This window comes from Muscardinus avellanarius (genome assembly GCF_963383645.1).
Source record: "Muscardinus avellanarius genome assembly, chromosome: 2".
NCBI classification, from domain to species: domain Eukaryota; kingdom Metazoa; phylum Chordata; class Mammalia; order Rodentia; family Gliridae; genus Muscardinus; species Muscardinus avellanarius.
In genome coordinates this window covers 41,633,669-41,649,147 of record NC_137787.1, presented here as the reverse complement: position 1 = coordinate 41,649,147, position 15,479 = coordinate 41,633,669, and the positions used below count along the sequence as shown (strand labels likewise).

Here is a 15,479-nt window from a genome sequence, read left to right as displayed (position 1 = left end):
TTTAACTAGGATTAAGTATGGAGAAGAGGAAAAAATAAAAACAGACAGGGAGTGCATGCCCATGGATGTGAACATCCTTAATTAGCTACATGTATGATTCTTAGCACAAAGGGGCTTTATTCTGAAAGATTAATCTTGTAATAGTAAAATTATCTACATTTTGCTTTTATAAATACCTTAGTTGGTAACCAGATGTGGTCATACTTATAATCCCAGTACTTGGGAGGCTGAGATAGGAGATTGTGGATTTGAAGTCAGCCTCAGCAATGTAATGAGGTCCTCTGCAACTTAGTAAAACCCTGTTTCAAAATAAAGAATAAAATGAAAATGGAAGTGTCGCTGTGAGGTAGAATGTCCCTGGGTTTAATCCTCAGTACCACACTTAAACACACACAAAAAAATACCTTGGTGGCAAAGGAAGTTAGATATTTTGGGTTTCCAGCTAAGTGATTCTTAATGTTATTATGTAATTATTAGAATCAATTTCTATAGTACTAGCTAGGCACCTACATTTTAAATTTTATACTGCAGATATCTTGCTCTAACTGAACTGTTTTGAAAATTGTGATGAAAAGTCAGTAAAATCCCAAATGCCTCAGTTATTCCACCAAATAAAAATATCTCTCTTTAATTTAGAATTTCTCAAGTTTATTGAGTCTAAACATTTTGAACTAGTGAAATATTAATTGCAGATAGGTAAAATGAATTGGGCTCATCCATATAGTGAAATATTGTGCAATCATTAGAAGTAATGATACATAGGTGAACTAATTCTCCATGAGAGAGGCCTGATTGCTGTGTGTATTGTCTTAGGTTTTGAATGATGAGCTAACTAGAAAGTGTTCAGAGCTAAGCAGTATGCTTCAGACTGTTCGTTTGGAAAATGCCAGGATTATTGCTGACCATCAAGCCATTCTGCAGGTACTCATTTAACATTAATGAACAGCTGCTAGAGGCAGCAGAAAGCCAGCCTGGCTAAGAGATCAGGGGATAGCCGGGGCAACCACGATAATAAAATATTTTAGCAATAAATTCCAAAACTTTACTGGATTTTTTTATTAGTAGCTTTCAGTTTTCATCAAGGCGATAATTTGTTCTTATAATAAGTGTTTTAATGGTTTGTTCGTAAATATCATTACTTGAGGGAAAGTCACCTGTCCCACTATTTATGGAATCATAAAGTGACTGTTATAAGTGACTCTCAAGTACTTACTTCTTTTCCTAACACCTTGCTATTTGTTGGGTTTTTTTTTTATATCTTTCTCCCTGTTGAGAATGCTCTTCAGCTATTTGAAATTCGGTTTAATTTTCATCAGGGAGCTTAGGTTGACCATTCCAACCAGAAGGATAAATTTTCCTTTTCAACCTCTATTCCTTGAATAGATAGATGGTCACAATGATAGCATTTGTGTTCTGTTGCATTCTTTTTAGCATATACCAATCCTTAATAGTATAATTCTTATAATCCTTATACTATTAAGGATTTTACATTATTACCCCCTTTAATAAAATAGCTACTACATAAAATAATATTTATTATCCTTGTTTTAATGATAAAAAATGAGGATTAGAGATGTTAATTAACATCCAAAAAGTCCCCTACCTCATAAGAAGTAGAGCTGGATTTAAATGTACATCTGAACTGGGCACAGTGGCACATGCCTATAGACCCAGCCAGATATTTGGGAGGCAGAGGCAAGATGATCATGTGAGTACAGGAATTCAGGCCACCCTGGGCAACATAGGGAGACTGCATCTCAAAAAATAAAAAACAACACAAAATACAAGTCTGAATCCAGAGCTCATATTTTTGGTTATAACATTATGCTGCCTTATACATGATTCACTTTATGTATTACATTGCAAGTTTCCTAGAAGTAAGGACATTGCCTTATATATGTTATTTCCCATAATCCTAAATATGTCCTGCATGTAACAAATATCAATAAATATTTGTATTCATCAAACATTTAGTATTTATGAAAGTATGTTAGATCTAGATAAAATTATAAGGGCGAGTAGGCCAAGTCCCTACTTTTATGGATATACAGGGTAATTTAACATACATAACACTGTGACAAACAATTAGAAATTTTGAAATAGAGCCAGACATGGTAGTACACGCTTATAATCCCAGTACTTGGGAGACTGAGACAGGAAGATTGCAAATTCTGAGGCCAGTTTCAGCAATTTAGCAAGACTCAACAACCTAGCAAGACCCACTTTAAAAACAAAAAAGGGTTGGGGGTGTAGCTCAGAAGTAGACTGTCCCTGGTTCAGACCCCAGTAAAACATAACACACACACACACACACACACACACACACACACACACACACACATTTTAAAATAGAACACAAATCCCATTTTACTAAATGTAAAGATGTGATGATTTGCTTTGCAAATATTAAAATAGAAGTGTTTTAATTATATTTAGAAAAGTAATTGTTAATATATATTGTTTGCAAGACCTTTTTAGATTGTAGGTAGAAGTGTATATGTATATACATGTTATGTTTGATAATTCCAAAATGATAAGCCAGAGAAAATAAATTGTGAAAAACAGTTATGCTATTGCTGCAACATTATTTGAAAGCAATTTAAGATATTCTCAAAAGAATTCACACCAAAGTATTAAAAATGATTATCTCTAGAGAGTGGATTTAGAGAGGGGAAAGATAGAGGTGAAGGGATATTTTCATCTGATTTATATACATCTTTCTCTCTCTCTCTCTCTCTCTCTCTATATATATATATATATATATATATATATTATACAGATGATAAAACATATATATTATATTCAATGATAAAACAATGTAAAATGTGTTTTTATATATTATATATAAATTATATGTTATATATTTATATATAATTATACATTATTTATTATTTATATATTGTATATTTATACATAAATTATATATAAATTATATATACACACACATTTTTACATTGTTTAATCATTGAGATTCTAAAATACAAAAAATTCTTAATGTAATTTCTTATTTTAAAATTTATATGTATTAGTTTTACAAAATTTTCAATACTTTGGATAAATAATGTCTCTTAACTATTGGCTAGCTATAGAGCTATAAAATGATAGAATTATTGTCAATTTCAAGTGAAACAAAGAAAAAGCTAGACACTAAGATATATTCCATTAGCCGGGCGTGGTGGCGCGCAGGTTCAAAGCCAACCGTGCCGGCTTAAGAGACCCTGTTTCCAAAAATAAAATAGGTCTGGGGGTGTAGCCCGGAGGTAGAAGGGCTTCCAGGAACCTCAGTACCACCAAAAAATAAAAATTAAAAAAATAAAATAAGATATTTCCCTTTAAAAAGAGGTTTATTCATGGAAATAAAATTTGTGTGTTGTTAATTTAGTTAAGTGTCTTTGATAAGTTGCTCTGAATAACACCCTATCGAATGGCATCTCAGCTTTTAATATTACTCCTAACACTCAGGTAGAACAGAAAATGATGACACAGACATTTCAAGAACAAAACTTACTGCTGGATGCAGCCCATGCCAGCATCACAAGTGAACTACACACTGTTCAGAATGAGAAAACCCAACTCCAAACACACCTGTGAGTAAAGTATAGGCAACTCCAGTCACATCATTGTCTTTGCATTTGTATTTCTTACCTTTAATAAAAATGTTTAATTCGACATTTTTTGGGCCAGCCATAAAGATAAAGTTAAGATTCTGCCTTCAAGTAACTAGTTTTGTTAGAACATTTTGGTAACTGTTCTCAGGCTGAAGTTACATTTAAAGAACATTTAATCATCCTTTCTGTTAAAATAGAATTCTCACTTAATTTTCATGTCTCCTTGATCTCTTCTATAGGGATCATTTAATTCTTGAGCATAACCAGTGTCTCCAGAAAGCGCAGGATGCTGAGAAGAGGACAGCTGCTCAAAAAGAGCTTCTAGAATCAACCATTGCGAGATTGCGAGGTGAACTAGAAGCATCAACACAAGAGAAGAAGTCTCTGCTAGAGGAGAATGAAAGATTTCAGAGAGAGGTAAGAAGCAGCAGCTCATTGTGGTGTGGTGATATTGTTGTAAAATTGTCTTCTAAGTGGAAAAGATGAGAGAAGAAATCCAGCCCAAATGCAGTTTGAGTTGCCCTTTGAAGGAATCTCTAGATGATTAATCTGTTTCTTTCAACATGTGGCGTAGCTGTTCCTGATAGTGCAGAAACCCTTATGTAGCATTAGTGAATGTCAGCTAGCAAGTCACACATCCTCCTGTTACTCAAGGGGTCAGATTTTAAGAATTAATTTCCCCTGAAGGAGTGGGACAGTGGAGGTTAAGGGATAGCCCTTTGTCCTAGTTAGGAAGGAACCAGCAGAGTCTGACATGCAGACGTGTCTTTCTAATTGCAGGGCTGTTTGTGAAGTCTGCTCTGCCTCAGAGACTCCCTGATTGGCCCCTTTTCTGAGAGGATGTGCTATCTCTGCAGTGTAGGTATTAACTGACATGCAGGATGTGTCTGATATGTGTCCGAGCCTGTCAGCTCCTATAATATTAACCCATTGCTTTCTTCCCCCCTTGGGCAGGTTACTAAAACAGAAAAAGAAATAGCACAAGAAAAATGCAATTTGGAAAAGGAGTTAGCTAAAAACAAGGTATTCCACATTTTACTTGTTGATATTTCACTTTCGTTTCCTCCTACTATATTGCCTCCTACTGTATCAGCTTATCTTAATGAGGACACAGGTGATTTTGTTGATTACCAAGATGGGGGTGAGGAGAGGCCACAAAGGTGATGCCACTTGGCACATTCCAGTCACTGCCGCAGAAGGGTGCTTCTTGGGGGCCTTTGCTTATTGAGCAAAATTGGTTTGCAAATGAGTCATCACCCGTCGCATCTCTGGCTCTTGTGTTCACTGAGTATTTTAGCCATGAGGTCCCCTGGAGTGAGCTAATGGGCTGTGAGAGACAGAAGGGCAAAGGAATGAGTGTTGACACTGCAGTTTTGTTTTGTTTTAAAGCCAACTTACGCGTCCTTGGTACCTATTAGAACCTGTCACTTTTTCTTGGAGGTACCCTTTTTCTTCAAAAAAAAATTTTTTTAAATTGAGACATAATATTAATACATCTTTATGGAGTACATTATATTAACGAAATACATGTATATAATATGTAATGACTAAATCAGGGTAATAAGCATTTCTGTCTCTTCAAATGTTAATCATCTTTATGTATTGGGAATGTTGTACTCTTCTAGACATTGGAAATACATCATAGATTGTTTTAACCAATAGCTACCCTGTGCTATAGAAAACCAGAACTAAATCCTCCCTTTGTGTTTTGGTGCTCCTTTTCTAACTTCTTTCCACACCCCTACTCCCTGCCCTCCTCAGTCTCTAACGACCACTGTTACGCTCTTCTTCTATGAGATTGACTTTTTAGTTTCCTCAAATGAGTGAGGACATACGGTATTTTTCTGCATCTGGCTGGCTTCATTTAACATAGTGACATTCATTTGCCTTCATGTTACTGCAAATGACAGGACTTCTTTCTTCCTATGGCTGAATGGTATTTCATTGTGTGTGAATATACCACATTTTCTTTATCCATCCGATCACCACTGGGCATCTAAGGTTGGTTCCGTACCCAAGCTATTGTGAATAGTACTGCAGTAAACATGGAATGAAAGTACTTTCTTTGGTATAATGATTTCATTTTAATATATCCAGTAGTGGGATTACTGGATCATATGATAGTTCTAGTTTTAGTTTTTAAGGAATCTCCACATGGGACACTGAGGGGCCATCCTTTGCCCTGGGAGGCACACACTAGCCCAAGATTTCTGGTGGTGTCAGGTTGCTGGTGCTCTCCCTTAAGGTAGGATGACATGTAGCAGGGACTGTTGCAGCAGTTGATTTGAGAAATCCAATTACCTCAAGCTGGATGGTGCTGAAAGATACTTGGTTACTAGAGAGGTTCTATTAAGCTGAATAATACAGAGTCCTGTTTTTTAAAATATAATTTAAAAATCTCATCTAACTCCTTTCATTTAGCATAAGACATTTGAGATTTATTCATCATTATGTATCAGCAGTTTGTGTTCCACTGTATGGATGTATCACAGTTTCTTATCCATTCACCAGTTGGAGGACATTAGGGTTTATTCCAAATTTGGGCAATTGTAAGTAAAAACTATATATATTAATATATGCATATATATTTTACTTCTCAGGTAAATATTAATTGGATATTTGGATCCTTTATAAATATGTGTGTTTTTAAAATAATAACAAAATACTGAGCTGTTTTTTAAAGGATCCAGACAATCTTACATTTCCACCAGTAATATATGAATTCCAGTTTCTCTACATTTTTACCAGCACATGAAATTTTCAGTATTTTGATTGGTGTGTAATGGTGTATCATTAGTTACAGTTTGCATTTCTTCAGTGACTAATAATATTGAATATCTTTTCATGTGCTTGTAATTTCAAATTAAAGCATATTCTTAAACCATTTTAATTCAATTGTTTTTTATTGAATTTTCAGAGATTTTAAAACATTTAATATTAAGTAAAAATATTTTACTATTTATATATACAAAAATTGTAAGATATGTTTTATAAATATTTTCTTGTGCTTTATGACTTTGTTTTCTTTTGAAAAACATAAGTTTTAAATTTTGATGAAGCCTAATATAGATTTAAAATTTTTTCATGGACCATAGTTGTTGTATCATGTCTCAGAAACTTTTGCCTAACTTGAGATCACCAACATTTTGTCATTTGTTGTCCTTTAGAAGTCTCAGAGTTTTAGGTTTTATATAAAGTCTATTATCCATTTTAACTTAATTTTTATGTATCATGCAAAGTGTTCAAGACTTCATTTTTAGATGGATGTCTTATTTTCCTAGTACTGCTAGTAGTGTGTGTGTGTGTGTGTTACTGGAAATTAAACCCTGGAAATATAACCCATATTGTTATAGGTCTGTGAGCATTTCCCCAATTCTTGTCCACTGAAATAAAAAAAATTTCATCTGGAGGATGTCAGTAGGGTAGCCATTAGAAATTTTACTGGATAAATTCCACAGGAGGGTCTGGGAGCAGAGTAAGGGGAGAGGGAACCTGAAGGAGAGAGGAAGAGGAAGAGCAACATCCCAAAGAGACAGAGAGAGGGAGGGAGGGAGGGAGAAAGAGAGACTGGGCACACCTGTTGCATGGATTTAAAATCCCCCAGAAATCTACCCCTTTTCATGTGTATTGATTATTTTGGGTTAATATAACAGCTTGGTGCAGCTACACAGAATTGTATTGTGTGGGAAACCTAAACCTGCATTGTAATAGGCTGGAAATCTCTCTACAGATGGGCAGGGAAATTCCTGTCTTTTCTTTCAGGAAGGCTTTCCTGTCTGATTCTGTCTGTTCTACCTTATTTTCTATCTACTTACCTAACACTACCTCTGAGCTACACCCCTAGACTTTATTTTCTTTATCTTTGGTGTGTGTGTGTGTGTGTGTGTGTGTGTGTGTGTGTGTGTGTTAGTTTTATTAGTGCATTATAGTCTCACATCATAATGTAGTGATGGTGACATACATGAACACAGCATTGATGGGATTTCACCAACTCCCTTTCTACCCCCCCTTCTACATACAGGATATTGAGATTGGAATTGATACTCTTACATATGTACATCATGTTGATGGAAGTGATTCCTGAATTAATTCCGTTTTTCCCCTCCTCAAAATCACCATCCTCACTCCACTGGAGTTTCTCCTCCATTATATAAAGTGTCTGTTATATTCCAGTTATTCCCTAGCTTCTGCATATAAGAGAAAACATATGACCTTTCTCTTTCTGTGAATGGCTACTCTCACTTAACATAATGTTCTCCAGGTCCTTCTATTTTCCTGCAAATGACATTTGTTCCTCTTTATGGTTGAGTAAAATTCCATTGAATGTATTTCCCATAATTTTGTAATCCATTCATCTGTTGATGAACACCTGGGTTGGTTCCATAATTTGGCTATTATGAATTGTGCTGCTATAAACATGGATGTGTATGTATTAATATAATATTCTGATTTCGGTCCCTTTATAAATATACGCAGGAGTGGTATAGCCGTATCATATGGTGGATCCATTCCTAGTTTTCTGAGGAATCTCCACACTAATCTCCATTGTGGCTGCACCAATTTGCAATCCCACACACACTGTAGAAGCGTTTCTATTTCTCCCACATTCTTGCATGCATTTTTTTGTTGTTTTCTTAATGATTGCTGTTCTAATTGTGGTTATATTAAATTTCAGTGTAGTGTTAATTTGCATCTTCCTTATTGCTAATGATATTGAGCATTTTTTCATATATCTAATGGCCTTTTGTATTTCTTCTTTTATGAAGTATCTAGTTTATTTGCCCATTTTTAATTGGGTTGTTTGCTTTTTGAGCAGTAAGTTTCTTAAGTTCTTTGTATATTCTAGATATCAGTACTCTATCAGAAGAATAGCTGCCAAAGATTTTCCATTCTTTAGTCTCTTATGGTTTCCTTTGATGAGCAGAAACTTTTTAGTTTAATCCCATCTCATTTACTAATTCTTGTTTTAACTTCTTGAGATTTGGGGGTCATATTGAGGGACTTTCTACCTGCATCTGTATGTTGTAGTGTTGGACACATGCTCTTCTCTAGTAATTTCAAAGTTTCTGGTATAATTTCCAAGTCTTTGATTCATTTTGAATTAATAATTGTGCAAGGCAATAGGTAAGGATTTAATTCCATTTTTCTACAAATTAATAACCACTTTTTTCAACACCATTTATTTAAAAAGCTATCTTTTTTCAAATGTATATTTTTGGCATATTTGTTGAAAATCAAATGGCCATAAGTATGTGGATTTGTTTTCGTATCATCTATTCTGTTCCATTGGTCTATATGTCTGTTTTTATGCCAATACCGTTGTCTTTATTACTATAGCTCTGTAGTATAATTTAAAGTCAGCAACTGTGATGCCTCCTACATTGTTCCTATTGCTAAAATTGCTTTGGCTATTCTAGGTTTTTTTGTTTGTTTGTTTCTCCATATGAAATTTAGGATGAATCTTTCTAGCTCTTTTTTTTTTGAGAAAAGAATGACATTGGTATTTTTGTTGTGATTGCATTAACTCTGTAGATTATTTTTGGTAGAATGGCCATTTTGATAATATTTATTTGCCTACTCAAGAACAAGAACTATCTTTTCATCTTCTAAGATCTTCTTGAATTTCTTTAGTGTTTTATAGCTTTCATTATAGAAGTCTTTGGCCTCAATTAGACTTATTCCAAGATATTTTATTGTTTTGACATTATTGAGAATAAATTGATTTCTGAATTTTTTTTTTGTTGGAGTCAGTGGTTGACACAGAAAAGCTACTGATTTCTTTACATTGATTTTTTTTTTATCCTCCTACTTTGCTGAATTTGTTGATCAGCTGTAGACGTCTTTTGATTGAGTTTTCTGGATCTTCTAAGGATCATGGCATCTGCAAATAGAGACAATTTCAGTCCTTTTTTTTCAATTTGTTCTTTTTTATTTCTTTCTCTTGCCTTATTACTTTGTCTAGAGTCTCAAGCACTATATTAAAAAGGAATAGTGATAGTGGGCATCCTTTTCTTGTTCCTGATTTTTAAAGGAATTCTCTCAATTTTTTCTCATTCAATATGATATTGGCTTTGGATTTATTGTATATTGCCTTTATGATAGTGAGGTAATTTCCTTCTATTTATATTTTCTGCAATGTTTTTAATCTGAATGTGTATTGAATTTTGCCAAATGCTTTTTTGGCATTTATTGAGATAGTCATGTGATTTTTCCTTAGTTCTGTTTATGTGCTAAATGATGTATATTCATCTGTGTACGTTGAACCAGACTTACATCCCTGGAAAGAAACCCACTTGGTCATGGTGTACAATTTTCTTGACATGGTTTTGAATATGTATCACTAGTATTTTGGTTAGAATTTTGCATCTATGTTCATCAATGATAATTGGTCTGTTATTTTCTTCTCTTGAGGGATCTTTATTTGACTTTGGTATAAAGGTGATACTGGCCTTGTAGAAGGAATTTGGAAGGTTTCCATCTTTTTTTTATTTTGTGGAATAATTTGTAAAGTACTGGGTTTAGTTCTTCTGTAAGGGTTTTATAGGATTCAGCTGGAACTCCATCTAGACCTGGGTTTTTTATGAAGAAAGGCTTTTTATTGCTGTCTATCTCTTTGCTTGCTATTGGTCAGTTTAGGTTTTCCTGACTGTTTTGATTAAATTTAGATAGGTTGTATGTATCTAGAAATCTGTTAATTTATTCTTTTTTTTTTTTTAGTTTATTGACGTAAACATTTTCAAAATAGTTTCAGATGATCCTCTGGATTTCCCCATTATCTGTGGTAGTATCTTCTATCATTTCTGATTTTAATAATTTGGATTGATTCTCTCTTTTAGTTAATTTGGCTTAAAGGTTTATCAATCTTTTCAAAGAACCAGCTTTTTGTTCTGTTGATCTTTTGTATTTTCTTTTGTTTTCCACTTCATTGATTTTTGCTCTGATTTTAATTATTTCTTGCCTCTTCTAGCTTTGAAATTATGCTTTTCCTGTTTTTCGTGGGCCTTTAGATGTGTCATTAGGTTATTTGGTGACTTCCTGTTTTTTCTTATGTGAGCATTTTCCTCTTTTTTTATTGGTGTATTATAGTCATACATCTTAATGGAGTATGAGATGATAGAAACATACATAAACATATGACTCACTTAGGCCCTTCCCCAATTCCCACCCCATGTCATCCCCACTTTGGAGTACATTATAACAGTCAGGAATACATTATAACAGTCCCTCCTGGCTTTCATGATTTGGGTTGAGAAGTCCAGAGTAATAAATCTTACTGTTTTGCTCCTGAATGTCACCTTTTCTTTTGTGCTTGATGCATTTAAGATTCTTACCTTGACCTCTATGTTAGTCACTTTGATTATTCTGTGGTATGGAGAAGTTCTTTGATCTTGTCTAATTGGGGTTCTGAATGCCTCTGTATATGGATGTCCCCTCCCTCCTTCTCATGTTTGGCTTAGTGATTGACTTTGATATGTTTATGAATGTACATCATGTATATTACAGAATTTCTCTCTTCCCCTCTCCTATCTTCCTCACTTAGATCACCTTATTTGCTCATCTGTGGTTTTTCCTTCTTTGTCTAGAGTTCCCTCCATGACCACTTTTTCCCCTAGTTTCTGCAAATTAGGGAGTACATCCAATTTTTTTATGTTTTGTGACTGACTAATCTCACTTAGCTTAATGTTTTCCAGTTCTATCCATTTCCATGTGGTCTTGTGTTTAATTCGTTTATAATCTCCTTCATTTTGATCAGAACCTCTTTCTGGTTCTTACTTAAGGCTTCAATTTCTCTATTTAAATATTCTTTCATTTTCTGTATACTATTATCTGATTTTGTTTCTAAGGCTGTTTATCATACTTAAAATCAATAGTCCAGCCGGGTGTGGTGGCGCACGCTTATAATCTCAGCATTTGGGAGGCTGAGACTGAGGATCGTGGTTCATAGACAGCCTTAGCTACTTAGTGAGGTCCTCTGCAACTTAGTGAGACCCTGTTTCAAAATAAAGAATAAAAAATAGGGCAGGGGGTGTAGCTTAGAGGTCAAATACCGTGGGTTCCATCTCCAGACCCACACACAAAAAAATCAATATTCTGAATTTTTCTTCAGGCATTTCTACAGATCAGTATTGGTGATCTCTCTTGCTATTGAGCTGTGGGAGTTTATTTTCCCATTGGCCTATCATATTTTCAGAATTCTTAGGGTTTTATCTCCTTTGTCTTGGCATTCTTTTTGTCTATATAGGAGCTCTGTGTCTATTTGTTATCCCTAAGTAAGGCCTATGCTGGGGGGATATATTTGCTTCAATGAATCTGCCACATATAATCAGACTTTTCAGTTAGTCCCCCAGAACTTCTTTAACAGGATAGTTTTAGTGCAAGCAAGCAGGAGTGTAGGATTGGCTGCAGGCCTCCATGCTCTCAATGCCCAAACTCAGCAGGGCAATGACTACAATGTTTCACTGCAAGCCTGGAGCCTGCTGGCTAAGATTTAATGCCCCACTGTACACCATTACTGCTCTGCTGATTGTGAACACATGAAACACTGTAAGGGGCATCAGCCTCTGGCCTTCTTGTGGCCCAGCTGGCTGATTTTTGATGGTCCAGAGACATATCTCTGATCTGCTGGTTGAGATCACCTGGAGTAAGTCAGACACTGGCATGTGTGATCACAAGGTCTAAACCCTGCTGACTGAGAGAGTGTTGTATTCCCAGCCTGAAGCATGACTGGCTGAGTCAAATTGCCCCAGATACACTGCTATTGCTCCACCACCTGAAATCATATGAACCCTGCTGGTCCCTAGCCTCTCTCTCTGCTTTCACAGCCCAAACTCTGGCAGGGAGAGATTGTATTGTTCTGAGCCTGAGGCTTAGGTGGCTCAATTATTTAGCCCCAGGGGCACCACCGATGCTCTAGGCATCTGCAATCACATGGGACCTCAGTGGCTCTTATTCTTTGTATGTATGGCAGCAAAACTTCACCAGGCAAGAGTTTATAGCTTTCTGAGCCTGCAGCCTGGTTGGTTGAGTTATTTCACCCAACAGACACCACTGCTGGAGGTCCTATAGTGATCACTGGAGACCCCACAGGGTTGAAGGAAACTGCTAATTCACGTTTCTGTTGTCCAACCATTGCTCCTACCCTCACTTCTGCAAGGATGGTTTGCAAACTCATAGATCCTCTGGGTCTGTCCATTGCCAGGCAAGTCCCTGTAACTGCGTAAGCTACTTCTGGGACACTTTGTAAACTGGCAGACTTGATGAGTGCTGCTCTCATCCCTGCAGAAAGCATCTGCAGTTTCTAGTTCCCAGTTTTAGGTGCAGCCAGTGGAGTTCACTGGGTAGTTTGGCTGGTTGCTCTGCAGATTCACAGTGGTCTGGACAAGGCAAGATGTAGCCACTGGGGCACCTGCAGGAAGGTTCTGTCATTTCTTGGTCTGGCTGAGTTTATCTGCAGCTGCAGGAGTTCACTAGGCATTCTGGATGGGTGATCTGGGGAATCAAGTCTTGAGGTATTTGAGCGTGGAAAGAAGAATGCAATTGCTTTTGGTATTAGTCCTCTAGTCACTGGCCTCACAAGATCTGCTTGTTTGCTGGAATTGGTCTTTGAGAGCTGCAGGTCCCAGCAGCCACCAGGCCTGGAGCAGGCTTCCCAGGATGGTGCTTTCCTCTGTTCTCTGCTCATCAGATGAGATGTGTGAAGCACTTTTATAGTCTTTGATTCTCTGTGCTACCTCCAGTTTAACCACATTTTGACTGTTTTTCTTCTATTCTGACTTCCAAGAAAAAGTCTTTCTAATGGTTGAATTCTGAGTCTCTGAGCAGCTGAAATGGGCTCTTTTCCTCTATTTTATCATTTTCAATCTCATTTTTAATATTTTGTTTTGAAACAGTGTCTAAGTTGCTAAGAGTCGGTAGGTCATTGAGGCTGTCCTCAAACCTGAAATTGTCCTGTCTCATCCTCACAAGTCCTGGGCTTAGAGGCATGTGTGATCATGCCCAACTCCTACCCCATTTGTGTGTGTGTGTGATACTGAGGTTCCTGGAAACCTTTCTACCTCCAGGCTACACTCCCAGACCTATTTTATATTTTTATTTGGAAACAGGGTCTCTTAAGCCAGCAAGGCCGGCTTCGAACCTGCACGATCCTCCTGTCTCCACCTCCCGAGCAGGGGGATTACAAGTGCACGCCACCACGCCCGACTTAGTATTAACATTTTTATTGATAATTTATGTATATACTTAGCATTATTTAAACTGTTTTCTTTATCCTGTTGCCATCCTCCCCTCCTTCTCCCTCCCCAAATTTCCTTCCACTGTTCTACTGGTATCCTTCCTTGTTTACCTGAAATGTTTATTCTTTATAGAAATGATCATTTGGTTTTTCTTTTGTAGTCTATTGATGTGGTATATTAAACTAATTGACAGTGAATATTTAATAAGCTATATATTACCAGGATAAGCTTCACTTAGTTCTTATATCCTTCCAGTATATTGCTGGTTTAATTTTACTAATATTTTGCAGGTGATATTTCCATCTATATTCCTAAGTTTGATTTAATATTTTACAAGTGCTACCAGAAGAACTTCCACTTCTAGTAAAGGTGAACTATGCCATTTGCAGTAACTTTCTTGCTGAAGACAACTAGAAAAGATGAAAAAAATGGAAAAGAAATGAAAATGTGAATAGCAGCATAGAACTATCATAGAACTATCAGCCTGGCTAAATATCCTCATTAAGAGACTGCGGAACATGTGCATAAGCTGCCTTCCAGTTTAAAATTAATCCTGTCTTTTTAAAAATAAGATAATTTTTTGAATATGACATAGTTTCTTTCCTCCTTGTTTTTTAAAGGTGGACATAAATACACTAAATCGAAACCTGCAACTTCTTGTGGAAGAAAATAAGCACCTGGCAAATCAAATGGCTTCACTAGAACTTCAGCAAGTGGCTTCTGATTACCATGGGGTGGGTATAAAAAGGTCAGTCTAAAGAGGAAAATAATGACTCATATTTCACACCCATATTGTCATGATTACATTGATTAGAAATTGATCTGTTTATGCATCTGCTTTTAGTCTCTTCTTATACAAGTGCAGTAGATACCCATCTTTATTCTCCCTTGTCTATCATAATGCCAAATACATAACAGAAACATTAATTAAATAAAGTACAGAGAGGGTCATGTCATGTCTGTCCTGCCAGGCCATGAGAATTGACATATTGAGAGCCAAGAGCCCATCATGGAGCCTAACCTGTGATGTTCATGAAAAGATATTATTCTCTCTTCTTTTTCTCTCACACTTCCTAAATGTAGGTTTATTTTTGCAATTTTAACCTTTAGTGATAGTACAATTTAAGCCCATTATCAAAGGCATTTAGCTACACAGGGAACCATAGTAAGAAAAGAGCCAGATGGCTGGGTGTATTGGCATAAACCTATAATCCCAGTACTAGGGAGGCTGAGACAGGAAAATCCAGCTGGTCTCTAATTTCTGATCTCCCACTGATTAGAGATCTATTTAATCTGTATACAGTACCTTAAATAAGTGCCTAAACATCTTTTTTCCCTTAGCTACTTGTGATAATTCTTTATATTTTGTCATAGTATTTAAATAAGTGACCCTGTGTCAAATATTATCACGTTTTTTATGCTGAGGTGAGAAAAATGTCCCCAAATTACAATTTAATGCATTGGGGAAAATATAAAAATAATAAATCCAGCTAGTCTTTTGATCACCTTTGTAATGTTTTATAGATCCATTTTTCCTGAAATACCTTAAACTGAAGCAGTTTCCCTGTTGTAGAGATTTTTGTAGTTAATTTTAATTTTGGCTATTGTTTGAAAAGATGGGCTATCTATATAGATATGA

At 35.9% G+C, this 15,479-nt stretch overlaps 1 protein-coding gene across 2 annotated transcripts in view; it reads left to right on the top strand.

The window, feature by feature from the left end:
• Positions 1-15,479, top strand: part of CCDC150 (coiled-coil domain containing 150) — a gene marked incomplete at both ends in the record, with an annotated part of 72,818 nt that overhangs the window by 19,626 nt on the left and 37,713 nt on the right. For both annotated transcript variants that reach the window (XM_080720000.1, XM_080720001.1), the window contains 5 exons: positions 814-921; positions 3,463-3,587; positions 3,848-4,025; positions 4,563-4,631; positions 14,461-14,574. In XM_080720000.1, coding sequence (XP_080576126.1) covers positions 814-921; positions 3,463-3,587; positions 3,848-4,025; positions 4,563-4,631; positions 14,461-14,574 — 594 coding nt within the window. The remainder of the gene's footprint in view (positions 1-813; positions 922-3,462; positions 3,588-3,847; positions 4,026-4,562; positions 4,632-14,460; positions 14,575-15,479) is intronic.